The sequence below is a fragment of the Chelmon rostratus genome, chromosome 18 (assembly GCF_017976325.1).
Source record: "Chelmon rostratus isolate fCheRos1 chromosome 18, fCheRos1.pri, whole genome shotgun sequence".
In the NCBI taxonomy this organism is placed as follows: Eukaryota; Metazoa; Chordata; class Actinopteri; order Chaetodontiformes; family Chaetodontidae; genus Chelmon; species Chelmon rostratus.
This window is the reverse complement of record NC_055675.1, coordinates 21,586,964-21,603,722: the sequence shown is the minus strand read 5'-3', so window position 1 is coordinate 21,603,722 and position 16,759 is coordinate 21,586,964. Positions and strand designations below refer to the sequence as shown.

At 43.8% G+C, this 16,759-nt stretch overlaps 1 protein-coding gene across 1 annotated transcript in view; it reads right to left on the bottom strand.

The window, feature by feature from the left end:
• Nucleotides 1–16,759, bottom strand: part of cnksr3 (cnksr family member 3) — a 42,708-nt gene that overhangs the window by 24,270 nt on the left and 1,679 nt on the right. The window contains exons 2-3 of the mRNA XM_041959405.1: nucleotides 4,806–4,969; nucleotides 978–1,180 (exon numbers count right to left, since the gene is read on the bottom strand). Coding sequence (XP_041815339.1) covers nucleotides 978–1,180; nucleotides 4,806–4,969 — 367 coding nt within the window. The remainder of the gene's footprint in view (nucleotides 1–977; nucleotides 1,181–4,805; nucleotides 4,970–16,759) is intronic.

The window sequence follows — 16,759 nt, the reverse complement described above, 5'->3', positions numbered from 1 at the left end:
TGAATTAAATGCTCGAATTCAGGAGCCACAACAACAACAACAGCTGTCTCATATTTAAACCACCGGGTGACAGAGCAGTGCTCCAATATGATTTTTATTAGTTTAGATATTCTTTTCACAATGTCACTTTATCTTCATGTGGTTGTATATCCTTTTGTTGTAGATGACTAACATGATATTAAAGGAATAGGTCAACATTTTATAGTCTGGCTAATAGGTCTTTCTGGCTCAGAGTTGGATAAGAAGACTGATAACTGATGAACGGTGAATATGAAGCTACAGCAGGTTAGCCTGGCTTAGCTTAAGTGTTGTTTTTGCTCTTGGGTTTTTGTACAGATTAAACAAACAAGATAAAACATAATAATCAGTGAGCTTCAGAGGTCCTCGTAGGTGGGTTTCCTATCCTTTTGGACAAAGCCCAGCTAGCTGTTTACCCCTGTGTCAGTGTTTGTGCTAAGCTAAGCTAACCAGCTGCTGGCTGTAGCTGCATGTTCATCACGCACACATGAGGATGGTTTCAATCTGAGCATCTAACTATCGGTAAGAAAGGGAATAGGCTCACTTCCCAACATGTCCGACTACTCCTTGAAGAAGCTCAAACTAGTTCAACTACGACAGAAACAATATGCAGACTCGTGGCAGCCGACAACATCACTTCCCCTCAACAGCAGCTTCACGTGTTCACAATGAAACTGGGCGTCTTGAATAGCTGTAATTTAAATAAATCAAATAAATTCAAGGCCTCATATAACCAAAATAGGCGCTTAGAGTGAGCTGAATGGCAGCTGTGAGGATTAAACTTGACTCATGTATGAACCTGCATCATGTGTCTCTGAGTTCATGATTATCATATTTAATAGAGCTGGAATTCTATCCTTTCCGATGCAGCAGCAGCATAAAGACGCTTTTGAACATGATGTGTGGATGACGGAGGCTTCGCTTTGTGTGTATGGTATGCACTGAACGTGTGAGTCTACCTGTCCAGCCAGGCCAGCAGACTCTTGGCGGCTCCGATCAGCTCGACCACGGCGGTCAGGAATTCGTTGGAGGGCTGATGGGAGATTTTGCTGTGGTAGGCCGGGTTCTTCCTGCGCTGCGACACGGCGCTGCTCAGGCTGTGGTGCGCCGCTCTCATCTTCCCCACCAGAGTCTTTAGGTTGTCTGACTCCACACCATAGTTCTGTTCAAGAAAACAACAAAAAAACATGGTTCAAATACATTCATTATATGAATTGTGTGCTCAATGAATAAAATTATCAAATCTTTCAAAACTAATGTTATCAACAATCCCAATGAGCTCAGGACAAGAAAACCCAAATCTTCAAAACACAAGCATCAAAAAAGCATAAAAGCTGAAGAACGACGACTCTTTTCAACACTGATTACTGATAAATGTGATTCTTTTCTTGATTGCTGTCATAACCATCAACCAACAGTCTGAAAGCCAACGATATTCACTTTACTGAAGTTTATGATCATCACATCCTGACATCTGAGAAGCTGGAATCAGCAAATGTTTCTGCTTTTGTTTCATTTCTGCTTGAAAAATGACACAAATATGAGATCATGCGTTTTGTATATAATATTGTATATAATTATATTTTCTTTTAGAATTTTATTTTCTTTCTTTTATTATATATAGTTTGTTCTTACAGTCACGACACACTTTATTTTCACTGCCATTTTGCTTTTGATATTCTTATTTTGATATTCATTTTGCATTTGATATTCTTTTTTGTGCAATACTTTTTACTACTGTTTACTATTTGGCTATTTTATTATTATTGTTATGTATATAATCTTTTTACTGCTCGCTATTTTTATATCTATCTATCTATCTATCTATCTATCTATCTATCTATCTATCTATCTTCATTTTACATTCAGTGAGATCAGATTTTGAGTTGATCCCTGAGTTATAGCTCACAGTTTTAATTACAACCCTGGCACCAGAAAAGTTTGACTCTGTAAAATGTAAATAAAGACAGGATTGAATCATCTGCAAACAAACTGTGTTTCCTGACAACAGTTTCCTGAAGTGTTCCAGAGTCCAGGTATTAATCTCCTTCATCATGTGTTCACAAATCCTCGCTGTGAACCACTGAGCCTTTCCAGGATGCTCCTTAATGTAGCTGTTCATGTAGCGCTCAGCTAACTGCGCTTTATTCACAGCTTCACTGATGAACAGTGATGCTAACCGATGTTTGGAGGCTAAAAGTCCGAGGAGAGAAAGTTTCTCCTGCTGCACTGAACGAGGCTCAGATGGAAAACTGATCATCTGACAGCCAACGGAAACTGCTGCTGGAACAAAGCTGCAACGGCTCTTCCTCTGCACGCTGTACACTCTGTTTGATGGTGTGTGTGTGTGTCAGGGGAAGGGTGGGGGGGTCTTTCTGACAGGTGGGAGGGGTAACATCTGTTTCCTGCTCCACACCAGAGAGCAGTAAACTCAACCGTGCTGCAAAAAATATCCACAACACGTCACTTGACCTTCAGATTCAGTCTTACAGGAAAACTCTCCATGAAACACTGGAGCTGCTGCTGATGTGCGGGAACATCAACAGTCACTGCCTTTAGGTGGGCTCTAACCTGAGTCCCAGGATCAACACAACACAAATGTGTATGAACAGAAGGACAAAACTGAAACTTCGAGCCTTCAAAAGTTTTCTTAAATAACATAAATACTCCTGAAATGAGTTTCTCAGTCTAAGATATCCAGATATCTCGCGTTCTTGTAGCCAAATAACCAAAGATGCTAACATTGTGAAAAAATACTGTGTTCATGTGAGAAAAAATGTTTTCTGAGCCTTTAATCTTTAGGCTATTTGGTAATTATTCAGAGTAACTGTGTCGTGTGGAGTTCGGATGTTCAACCCGACTGTGTGGGTTTCCTTTGCATCCTGTGATTCCCTCCCGCAGCCCACAGACGTGCAAACTCTGACCTGTCCACAGGTGGACCAGTGTGCACTGGGAGAGGCTCTAGTTCCCGTCTACATGAATGGCTGAAAGTAAAACTGAATGTGTGGTCTGTGGCTGAATGAAACGTGGACCTGGAGGTGGGAGCAGCTGGGAATCACTGACCTCCACTGCACTGAAGCACAGAGCTGGAGGAGGTTCCTTTATTCTCTCTGATTCTCTTCAGAGCTGCTGGAGTTAATCTGCGTTACTTCGAGATAATGTCACGACTTTACGTCTAACAAACCGAGTCGCATCAGACACAAACTCATCGCGCCCCATTAGCGCTGTGGTCAGGCATCCTTTTATCTTCCCCGTTTGTCAGCAGCGACAGCAGAGTGTCAGGCGCCATTTAAACGGGCTGCTGGATCCCATTCAGCTCAGTCGCAGCAGTAAAGCTCAGCGCTGACTGTAAATCCTCCTTTTCACCGTGACAGACAGTCAGAGCTCATAAACAGCTGACTGAGGGCTTCTGTCTGCGCTGCAACACTTTAACTGTTTCACACAACAACTTCATTGGTTGAAAGAAACGCTTTGCTCTCCTGGTGCATGTTGGTCAAACTGAGCTGAGGTCAAAACACTGAATCCTCCTTTGCTTTTTTTTATGTGCAATTTTGGTCATTTTGGCAAAATATAGTCATTTCACAGCCAATTAAATTATCACCACATTTTGCCACGTTTCAGTGTGAAATGTGGATATTCATGTTCCAGACAATCTATGACAGACGTTCAGTCCTTTCAGATAATCAGTTTTTTAGTCTTGTACGGTTTTTCACTTTCAATAAATCAAACTGTCGGACGGACGCCGAACGATTTTCAGACAATTGGTTTTCAGTGAAAGTAACAGTTTTAATGTGTTTGACAGAAATATTCTTTGTGAAAAAATCACTTCTCTGCACTTGTTTTTTTTTTTTTGGGAGAAGCATTAAAGGCAGCAGGGCGGGCGGGTTGCCAGATCTGATAAGGATTTAACAGAGTGCATTTTATTTACATCAGCACATTCTCTGGCATCAGAGCCAGACCCAGTATAAACCTCTGCTATCAGACCATGTGACGAGCATGAAGCAACTTCAACAAATTCCCACATTTAGAAGAGGCGTTGTTGCTCTGCAGCTTCATGACATGTTGACAGACAAGAAGCGTTTTCTGCTAAGAAAGCTACTGATGCTCTTTGATATTTAGTTAAATTGCCTCAAACAGTCAAGCCTGGTATTTACCATGAAACCCATTGTTCTCTGTTGTGTTGTTTGTGATTTGTACTGATCAGAACTGCTGGTTTGGTGTAATGAGACCCTGCTGACTGCAGATTACTGATGTTACAGGTGGATTCTGTAAGCCTAAAAAATTCAGATGCTGAAGACGCTTCAAATATTTATTTGGGTGTAACAGCATGCAGATGTTTGGGTTTGGTTCACAACTGTCTACATCTCAGCATGTGGTGAACAGAACCGTAGGTTTCACCCACAGAGCTCTGGCAGCTTGTCTGCTGTCGACTATTTGCTAAACCATGCGAGTCAGGTGAGCCCGGCTCGTACAGCTGGAATGATCCTGCAGTGAACACAAAGGAGAAACCAGTAAATCATAGCAAGAGTGAACAAAGAGCAGTGGATTCGATAAATCTGTGCGTGGACACTGTCTCAGCCAAGTCGTGGAACGGTATTTCTCTGGAAAATGTCTCTGCACGCTGCTAGATTGACAGAAAAAAGATGCTACTCATGACTTTCATCTCCCAAAGCATTATGGGAACTGTAGCATAGAAAACGCAGATCATGACCATCCCAAACAGAAGTACTGAAGCACACTGGCGAAAAATGTTGACCCTGACATGAGGTTTGTGACGGGTTACTGACCAGGGCGCAGAGCAGATCCACGGCCTCCAGCACCAGCTCCTGGTGACCGACCCGCGTCACGCCCAGAGACAGCAGCTCCTGGTGGGACATCCTCAGCAGCTTCTCCCCGTCCACTTGCTGCAGCTGGAAGGACGGGATGTACTGCTGCAGGCTGTCGTCCAGACCTGAGGGACAGACGGAGACACGGCACACTGAGAGGGGAAAGAGTAAAGACTCTCAAAGCACTTCTTTAGGTTGCTTATTGGCAGTTTTAATCAGAATAATTTGCCCTGCAGTAGGTGCAGCAGGGCACATGAGGAAGACGATAACAAACACTGCACATATGAGTGAGAGCAGGCGATATGAAAACAGCAGCTGAGTTTCAGTGATGATCCAGTCTGACAGCAAACAGAGCTGCTGAGTCAACACACGCTTATTGACTCTACTGCTGATCCATCACAGTGACGCCCGACAGCGAACGCCGTGCTGCCGCCTCACCACACCTCGCCTCAGGATCGCTCTGGGTTTATACTGACACACAATGCTACCGTCCTGCACACAGAGGGTCCAGGTCTGACCCCAACATTCATCACCATCAACTGTTCCATTGTTAAAAAAAGTCTAGATTCAGACCAAAATTACAGCCAAACTCCAACCACCATCCCTCCATTTCTAAACGTGTAGGCTTTAAGTAGCTGCTGTCAGGCGGTGAAAAAAATATGTCATTTAGAAAAATGCCAAAACTGAATACGTCTGAATATGGAAACGCCAACAGAAATGACTGCATTCGAGTTCAAATACATAAAACTCAACACTCTGATAGTTCAGATGGAAACTGCTAACATCCAAAAATCCAACACCTTCATTTATCAGCATCAGTTTCCTGCAGAATTTCAACTTTAATAAACATTTAAACCATTTCAGTGCTGATTAAAAAATAAAACTGACTGTAAATAACTAACATCAAAAGTGCCAGTGTTTATATTCATATTTCTGTCCTTTACTAAATCCATCCTGCAGAACTGGCCAGTAAGACTCGGATCGTCCTGGACCGGGGGGATCCCGCCTTCCATCTCTGTGACCTCACGTGACCCTGAGCGAGACACCGCCAGCTCCAGTGGCGCCAATCTGTGGCCGACCCTGAACTGCGACCCCTGACCTCTCTGTGAAAGGCAGCAGCAGGAGACGAGATAAAAGAGCTCTCACTGCTGGATCAATAGAGGAGCATCAAGCAACATCCACCACGTGACACAGACCAGTACAAGAGGGCAAAATGTTCAGCCGAGTGGATCAGGGTGTGTTTGGTTTGTAAAGAGCTCAGACACGAAAGAATCTGTCAAATGTATCACTTCATACACACTTTCACTTCCCCAAAATAATCTCGAATCATTTTACACTGAGCTCTGGTTAAATAATCCTCGATTTAATGTTTTAGAAACACGTTTTTGAATATTAATGTAACCTATGTAATAAGAAACACAACAAACACCCTCTGAAAAGAGCTGTCGGTTCTCCGGTTCTTAGTGAACACAGCCTCTAACAACAGCTAACAACAAACAGCTAGAAATAAACAAGTTAGACTAACCAGAAAACAAGCAAGTTAACATTTCCTGCTGTTACAAAACAGCAGAGGTTCAGATCTTCTGGTTATCACCTCTAAAAGTCAGAACTATAAGAAAAGGGCTGAACAATTATTGACCAAACATGACTGAAATCACTGTGACCAGGGTCAATATCCAGATCAGAGGAGCTGCAGTGATTCGCTGAGGGTAAAATATGCCCTGACATCGGACTGTAAAGGAAGCAGTGTGGTGGTACAGAGACGGCCCGGCCTGGAAATCATCTTCTCCAGACTGAAGGGTACATGTCTGTTTGGGACAGAACAATCCCATCATAAACATCTGTATCCTTTATCAGTCAAAATGAAATTCCCACTAAAACTGTGACTCACATCACAGCGTCTGTACAAATAATCACAATAAGATTATTTTAGTGCTGAGTCGACTGTGTCGCATCTACAGCTGAAATGACTTGTTGATTAACTGATCGGCAGAAAATTTATCATTTCCAGGTTCTCAAATGTTGATTATTTGATGTTTTTCTCGGTGTTCTACCACACTGAATTAATATCTTTGGCTTTTGGACTGTTGGCTAAACAAAAGAAGAAGAAGACGTCATCCTGGGCTCTGGAGACTTTTTCATTTTAAAGACCAAACCATGAACTGGGAAACTGACACAGTGAAAACAATCGTTCGTTTTCCAGCAGAAATGGTTGCATCTGGTTTCGTTTTGGCACAGAAACCTTCACCAAATGGCAGATGTTGTGCCAGGCTGGACGTCCGCCGGCCAACAAAAAGCCTGAGCTGGTGTGAACAGGGGAGAAGAAAACAACTGGCCCTGCATGTGGTCATTAAAGTCCCGAGAAACTGACTCCCGTTCGTCCTCAGATGGACACGCAGGACGACAGATGGCCGACACTCGCGCCGACAGCAGGGAGGAAAACTCCTCCTTAACTAACTGCTGATGTGACACCTCAGTGTTTTCACCAGCCAACACCTCTGACACTGGAACCCCCCAGGAACAACACGCTCATCTCTTTCTGTTTAATCTAGATCCACGAGTAGATTAACTCGTGCACACCTTCAGTTTCTTGCAGAAAGGCGTGAGGGAAGAAATATCCAGGGACAAGAGAGGAGAGGACTCCCACACACTGTCCTCTTACTCGCAAAAACTTTATTAACAATAAAACATTCCAGGCCTGATGAAGGTCATGAGGGTGAGGTGGAGGGTTTGCAGGACTCCTCTCTTCTCTTGTCCTGCTGACAAATTAAAAAAACAAAAGTCTAAGAAACTACGAAAAGCAACAAATCATCACACTGAAAACACGTTCAGCTCCTGCACGTTCCTGAAAAGACGCCCAGCTGCAAACTCCCCAACAGCCTCAGAGAAAGCGCCTGAACACACCCACTGAAAAGGCTTGATGTTGAAAATATTAACATATTTTAAATCCTTTCGCTGTTGTTTGCCAGAGTTGGCCGTCGGTCGGCGAGAGATTGTGGTCGACGGGAATGTGTTGGCGACAGGACGGATCGCATTACTGACACCCGAGGATGCCGATAATCTCTCAGCTGCACAGCGGGGTCGCCTAAATGTCACGCGACGGCCAAATCAACCGCTAATGAAAGCGTGACGATGCTGGGCCGAGCCTCGCTGCAGGGCTCGCTGCAGAGCACTGAAGCCTTAACAAGCAGAGCGGAGCTCCTGTCGGGTCGTCACATGTGATGATTCCTTCATCAGAAGCACAAACGCCGGAGCCAGGTGGGATAATACCGACGCTCTCACGTCTGCGTTCACCTGCTTCAACTGCTCATTTTCACATTTTTAAAACAAATGAAGGTGAACTCTGGTAACCCCGCTTTCACTGTGGTTTCAAATATGGTTTGGAGGCTAAAAACAAGGTTAAAGCCATCATGCACACTGTAGAATAAGATATAAAACCTAAAATAAAAACGCCTCCTCAGTCTGGCACAGCCCCAGCCTCCAGAGCTGGATCTGATGTTCTCGTGAGAAATGAAATGACAGTTGAGAGATTCCTCTCATTCCACTTTCTGAACGTTGCAGTCAGGTCTGGCGTTGCACTTGGCGCTCCGCATTTCTTGGCTGTAAAGCGCTTTCAGCTGCATTTCTGTGCTGTACGAGTTTATTATGCTCGTTTTAGATTAACAGAACAGACTGAGTGAGTTGTTCGGGCCTTTTTTTTCAGTTTTTATTGAGATCAGGTTCAGACTCAGGTGAGTCTTCACAGCCTGAACAGGTGGCAGATCTGCCGCGTCTCGATAAACACGCTCAGGGCAACTGTGGGAGAAATATAAAACATCACCACACTTATCATTTAAGATTATAATCTTTACAGGATGTAAAAAGCAACTATTTCTACAGTTTCCACAATTATTTTGATCTGCAAATCATGGCCTGTATTTCGAAGCTTTCCAGGACTTGCAGTATCGTAATATTATTACATCCCATCTATTAACAAGACTCAAGCCAGGCAGCAGAACCATTCTTCACCTTTTCTTCTTTTCTTCGTCTAATCAGCCGGGAGGTCGCAGACAGTTCACATGAGAAAACGGTCTGCTTGAATCTGGATCTCTGGCCTTTGAAACCAACCTGTTTGTTGACAGAATAAATGTGACTCAACATGAAAGCCGACTGGAGACTGACGACAGTGCGGATATTAAACGACACAAAAACTCTTTTCACAAACTGCACTTGTGCTTTTCTTGATCATATTGACAACATCTTAAGATAAGGATGATCACAGATTAGTGATCAATTATAAGACACTGTAAGAAGAAAATTAGGACTTCAGACTTTTAATGAATGAAACAGTTTCCTTTAGTCACTGACCACCAAAAAGTGAATTTCTCTGTCTCGTCTCCATCCAGTCTTATATTTGCAGACGACTGTGAGCCTCTGCCCTCCTGTCGGTCAGCTGCAGGTGAGAAACTCTCTGTGTACCGACACGCTGGGAAAGTTTCACCTCATTCTGCAACGACGAAACCGCTGGTTCACCTCAGGACCCTTCAGACACATTCACTGCTCTGCCCAGCTAATGCTGACAAAATGTCTGTTAATGGAAAAAAACAACTTTACCAACCACAAAGTCAACCAGTGTAAATCAGCGTAAATGTGTTGTCAGCAGGTGTGTGCAGGCTGAGTGGAGATGCTGCTGGAAGTCTCACGGCAAATCCAGTGGCCTGAGTAAATTGTCTGCTCTGATGAGTTCTCCACAATTATCCAGCTTTGTGTCTCCAGATAACGAAATAATTAACTTACAGGTTCTGTATGAGACTACAACGACGGCACAACAACAAACTACAGCACCTAAATTGACAGCAGTTCTAACCCAAGCAGGAGAACAGAAATATCCTGAAATATCATATTATTTTAGGGCCATGTCGTCCATTCCAGACGGATCGTCTGTCCCTCAAAAGCATGTGTGTACTAACAACTGCAAGACTGTGATCCGCATCAGGACCCACATGAAGAAGTCAAATTCTGCTGACAGCGAGTTCTTCAGATGCTTCTTTCTGTTGTGACAAAGAGCTCAGACAGCAAACTGACCATTTGTTGTGTATAATCACAAACAAGCAGCTACAAGATGAAGATCACTGATCACTGCCTCTCTTAATGAACCGCCAAAGTGCACAGAGCAGGATGCAGTGTCACGAGCTAACGAGCATACATGTTACCAAACGATTTCAGTTTAAACATGTTAGATACACACAGATTGATACAGTCATCAGATTAGATAATAGATTCTTCATGTAAAGAAATGATAGAAAACAATGTTTTTCTACTCCATTCCTGCCGGAGAGTAACTCAAAGCATTTATAGGGCGTGCTGGCGATAGAGTGGGTTAGCATCAAACACGTGAGGAAGCCAGTGAAAAGCGCTGCAGATGAAACTCCAGCTCCACTCATAAACAGCACAGTTAATCATTTGTCACAAAGATCAAAACAAACAAGATGTTTGACCTTGTTATACAGAGCGATGACAGGGCGTCCCACCAGGAAACACGAATCCTTTTCACTGAAGCAACTGACAGACGGTTGTCGTGTTTCCTAATGCATAAATGTGGAAAAAGCGACTAAACTAGGGCTGAAACTGATGATTGCTTTCATTCACAATTCATCTGCAGATTACTTTCTTGATTAACAGATTATTTGTTACGTTTGTAAAATGCACTGTGGAACGGCCCCAGAACCCTACAGCACGGCTCCTGTTCGTCACCACAAATGGCACGTGTTGTGCTGTTGAAGCACAAAGACGGAGTCCGCACACGACACTCCCCAGCTGGGGCCAACAAAAGGAATATTTACCCCACCTCCATCACAACAGGACAAGGGTGGAGAGCAGAGAGGAAAAGTGGCAAAAGAGCACTGAGGCTATTCATAGCTTCACTGGGCCTCTATAAACCCCTTCACACACACACACACACACACACACACACACACACACACACAGTTGAACAAACACTATTCAGGAGGAAAAAGGATTTCCTTGAGTGTTGGGACTTGGGCTCAGCAGTCTTATGAAATCAAACAAACAGGAATTGTGGGAGTTCACTGTGTGCAGAGCTGAGCTGTGATCCCACAGTACAGACCAGCGGTGCCAGGCCACTCTCATCGACGGTACATTAACATGTACATCAATCCGGCTGACATCTGTGAGAGGCATGATGTTCATTAAACACGAGTCAACAAAAGTACTGGATGGATGACAATGAGACGCCGTAGCTGTTCCTGGATGTTTGCCACTCGTGAGGGGAATGTTAAAGGAACAGCTCTAGGAAGTACACGGATTTGATTGATACCACTCGTATGTCTGTGCACTAAATATGAAGCTGGGGCTGTTTACTTCCTGGAGTCTCCACTGGTTGTCTGGCCAACGTTCCCCCATAAAACAATGTTCAAATTTATGACTTTATGTTTCGTTCAAAGTTACTGAGTAAACTTTAGAGGTGTTGTTATGCAGATTTTGTTTCCATGTGATAGAACCAAGCTAACATTTCCTGTTTCTAGTCTTTGTGCTAAGCTAAGTTAGCCAGCAGCTAACGGCAGCTTCATACTTAGCATACAGGCATGTGAGCGGGATCAGTTTTCTCATCTAACTGTCAGAAGTTAAGTTGTGTCACGTTCACAGCTTTTCACTTTCAACCAGGTATCTGGTACCAGGAAGTAGCTAACCTGATCCGTGTTGCTCTGATACTTTAAAGCAAGTGTTTCCTAGTGGTGATTTTAGGAATTACAGTGTGTCTGAAGGTTAGAGGTATGTGGACGGTGGTGAGGACGGCCCAGGACGTGAAGCCACAAACGAAAGGTTACTGACAGGTTCCAGTCACAGCTGATAACTGCGGTTACATCACCAGGACCGGTCCTGCAGATTGAGATCATTCAGTTTTTATGACGATGTTGAGTCTCATGGTGATGTGACACAGCTCAGTTCCCACAGACATCCCCGTCTGACTCACTCCAGCAGGGACGTGGGAAGATTTTTTTCTACTTTCCTCACAAATGTTCCATTTGAGGGTCTAGAATTTTTGCTAAATGTTGGAATTTGAGGTTGATGACAAAAAGAAAAAAAAAATCAGTGTTTGTTGCAGCCCTAATTCAACATATTTTCTTATTACAGATCATTTGCATGTCTTGCTATTGCCACTGCTGCTGTATCAGGACCTGCTGAGATCAATCCTGTGACAACGTGGCTCTGGACCCTCTCACCCCTGAACAACGTCAGTGCTGCTCGCAGTCAAAGGATCAGGAAGCGGTGCTCAGCGGCGAGAATCTGGACGTTTCCTCTGATTCACTGCGCTCCCTCACTGAACTCAGGTCCACTGATAAGACAAACGATGGCTGATAAAACGGCGAGGAGAGAAACGCATCTGCCAGATGGTGGACACTTTGATCTTCGATCAATCGTCATTTAAATAACTGTGGTTAAAGATGGTGCAACAACTGTGATGACGGTTTACAGGAAGTCATTTAATAACGGCTCATCAACCTCGCTGTTTTTTCTTGGTCAACATCCAACAACTGAACAACTGGCACTAACGACGCCGCCGGTACTCAGATGATCTGGATCAGGTAAGAGACAGAGGCTGGATTAACAGCTGGTTTTCTCTAGTTTGCAGACTCAGTGCTTTCATATACAGTCCCATGTTATTTACATCTCTGGTTGAGCATTGGAAAAAGCTTGTCAGTGGACATTAAGATCTTTTTGTTCAGAGGGGGGTTTCCTTTGTCATTCCTTTTCACAGCCATTGATTTGGGTTAATTTCTGAAGAATCTGGACACTCATGTCCACAGGCTGTTTAGTAATGCTCATGTTCAGGTGTCCACATACTTTTGGCCATATAGCGTATCACAGGAGACCATTCAAGCTCCAGCTCCGACAGCATTGCTGCCTTGATCCGCCTGCTGGACTACATCAGGCCACGCTGGCGAGAGGTTCTCCTCCCACTGAACAAACAACCAGCCGTCACGCTCTGGTTCCGACGGGAACCTGGTCACGTGCACCTCAGATCCTCCTCAGAGTATCTCACGACGAGTTAAACAGCACACCTGTCTACCTTCACTCACTTCGGGTTTTAATAACTTAGGACACATATTTCTCATTGTTTTTGCCATTTTGGAGAATAAGCGTTTCAGAGAACAATGAATTCAGTGCAGTCTGATGCACACCTGGCAGACAGGTGGAGAAGAATGTTTCGCTGCCTCCAGAATCAAAATCCACGTCACCAGCACATCCACAGAAAGCATCTGGAGGAGCAATCACACCCTTCAAATTACTCTTATTTGAGGTTTAACTCAAGATAATTGTGGTGAAGCTGAGACTGTTCAGTGATAAAAACCTGATTATAGATAATAGATATTTACAGCTGTGTGTACAGAAAAATAAACACACAATGTTTAATAGCTGTAATGAAAAATGTGTCTCGGTGTGCCAGACCTGTGACCTTCCTCCAGCTCAAGAAGAAAAAGAGGCAGGAAGGGTCTTTGTTCCATGAAATCCTTCAAACTGAAAGCACAATGATGCAGAGTTTTGGCTGCTCTCCACTGTTCACCATTTGAAAGCTAAAATAAGTTTATTTTGGCAAAACCACAGCAGGAGGGAGGAACGGGCGGGTTATAGAGTCAGAGTACATGATAACAACCTGATTTTAAACTGTCGGCTTTTCATGAAGCCCAAATTGATTCAATCCTGCTGGAGGTGAAGAGTTTGATACGACCAGCGGGTCTGAGGAGGTTTTACACTCCACAGAGAGACATCTAATCAGATGAACACCACAACAAGTGTTATTATGATGTCAAACACGTTTCTGTTTTCACTTGTTGGAGGAAAATACCTCCTGAAGATTAGAAAATGTGATCCCGATCCACGAGAGGTTTGTTTTTGTGGTGCTAATGTTTTTATTAACAGACAGATGCGGAACCTGGTGGAACCTCATGGACATGAATGAATGAATGAATGAATGAATGTAGAAGATCAACCACATTCATTGAATTTTTTCTCAGTTAATCCATGAATCATTTGGTCCATGAAAGCCCAACAAGACGTCATCTAGTCAGCAGTTTAAAACCTAAAGACATTCAGGTCGTCATCAGAGGAAGAAAGCTGCTGAGAAACTGAAACTATGGAAACAAATGATGAATGAATCATCAAAATAGTTTGGAGCTGACATTTCCTGTGAAAACATGCTGAAACTGGACTATTAGAGGTTGTTTAAGGCTCTGCAATGCTGACAAAACAAAACATTTCACCCAGTCCCTTTTAATTAATAATAAGACAGTGTTTTCTGGGGAATGAGTGTTGGTGATTTCAGAGGACAGAGACAGTCATGAAGTACTCACACCTCCGACAGCGAGGAAAGAAACGCATCTGCCAGCTGGTGGATGCTTTGATTGCAATCACCTTAGAGGACAATCGATCAATCGTCATGTAAATAACTGAAGCGGTGCAACGACCGTGACGACAGTTTACAGGAAGTCATTTAATAACCGCTCATCACTTCACCGCAACCTCACTGCTGTTTTCTTTGTAAACATCCGAGAAAGAAAATACTTCACAACAAGCGAACGACCGGCACTGTATCTGCTCGCAGTGTGTGTGACAGTCTGTCTGCTGGCTCTGTGCACACTGATCTACTGAAGCCGTTCCTGCTCAGCGCTGTTGCAGTGCACGGTTCGGTCTTATGGGCCATCTCTTTGTTTTGCTGCATTTTCTACACACGCCTTCATAACGTGGACTAGATCTGTCATCCTGTTTATTCAGCCTCTTAGCAGCTCCAACCAGCCTGTCGTCATTCACCTGGCCGTGTGACTGCACCTGCCAGACGAGCAGAGAAGTATGTAGATTTGTCTGAACACGCTCGGCTGTGTGTGTTTACCTCTGAGCTACAGCTGTCTGATCAGTTCGCTCCAGTAACACAGATGATTAAAAAGTGCCTGATCTGAGAGCTGCGCGGTGGACTGTTCGCCTTGGTTCAGACCCTCAACTGACTGAAATGTGTCCGAAACATTAAAAACTGTCAGGCCCTGAATGCACCATCACATTCTTGGTTCTGTTTATTCTTTGATCCTATATTAGCTGATCTAAACCAGGATTTTAGATGGTAGTTATTGTACAGCTGGTGTTAACGGTTCTTATAAATCCACTCCTTCACTTCCAATAACTGGGAATACACTGTCGATAAAAAAAATATGATTATTAGCAGTACTCTTCAGCCACTATGACAGACATGTTTTCTCTCCTTCCCTCTTTGTCGCCCTAGCTTTTCAGTCTAAGTAAGCACACCAAACGTGAAAACTTGTACTGGCAAAATGATGAAGTTAACTATTATTATTTCTCTGACTTCCGCTCAAAGAATTCATGGAATTCCCTGAGCAGCCCTCTCCTGGAAAACGCCTCCAACTCAGATGATATTCCGGGACTTTGTTTTGCTCGAAGTGTTTCTGGTGTTTGTGGTCAGCTGGAGCGGCTCAGCGACGGCTGGCCTGTGGGAACCCACGCCAGATCAAACAGAAGGACTTTAACAAGAACCACACACACACACACACACACACACACACACACACACACACACACACACACACACACACACACACACACACACACACACACACACACACACAGCCTATAGCCGGAGGCTATCTGCTCTGTGGTTGCACTGTAAACTACAACAGGATCTGGATCAATGGCAAAGTTAGTTTCTATGGCAACAAAATAAAGTCAAAATACAAAGCTGCTCATCACTTTACTGATCCTGTGAGGTTGTTTTATCAAAAGCTGTTTTTTACCTTAATGCACAGAAAACACAAAACATGTGCAACTTTCAGCACAACAGCAGAGTACACTGACCAAAATTCACTTTGTTTTCTTGTCTTCAAATGCCATGAAAGGACTAAAATCAACAAGAACTGATCCTGCTGCATCCGATTAGTCAATTAATCTGCAACCATATTGATAACCTGTTCATTATTGAAGTTGTTTTTAAGCAAACACCACAGCTTCCAGCTCCTGAAATGCGATCAGTGCTTTTCTTCTATGATATTAAACTCATGTTTTGTGTTATGGAGTGACGGTTGGACAAAACAAGCGATTTCAATGTGTCACCACAGAGCTCCATTGTTGTTAAAAAGACAGAGAGTGAGCCGCTCTCTGCACTGTGTTCCTTCATGAACATGAACACACACACTCCAGTTTATTTTGACTCAATCCCACACACACCCTCCTGCTGCAGAGTGATAGAAAACACAGGGAGAGAATGAGCTCCATTCAGCCGCCCGGGTCATGTGACTGACCCGTGTGTTTCTCGCTCTTTTCACGCAGAACAAAAGTCTGGCGGTCAGATGTGCTTCATCGGCTCCGCCGCCGCAGTAAAGAGTCACTGTGGCGACCTTGTGACCCTCCACACGGCAGGAGGCCGACCTTTGTCAAGAGCTGGGTCTTTATTGACCACCAGCAACACTCGCCTCTGCTTTGTCTCTGCTGCTACATGACATGTGTACTGGTTTGTCTGTGTGTGTGTGTGTGTTTGCTATCAGAGGACAAGCTGGGCTGAATGGACGCTCACTTTGAAGCTGTGTCAGACCTCCACAGTGAACAAGAAACGTAGATTTAAGCCTCTCAAATTATCTACGAAGATATAACAGCTTTTCTTTAGGGTTTGGTATCATGTAGAAACTCACCCTTGATACCCGAGTGTCTGTGACAACACCAAAACCATTCCTCTAAAATATCTTACTTTGAGCATGAACATGTCTTTGTGCAAAACCTTTTTTCCTCAGTTTAAAAGCCAAACTTGGAGTCAGAAGTAAGCAGCGAGCGTTTCTGGCTGCCATCTTTGTCACCATCATCTGTATCAAAAGTACCCACTTTCCAGGACACGTGCAAACACTGACCATACACTTTCC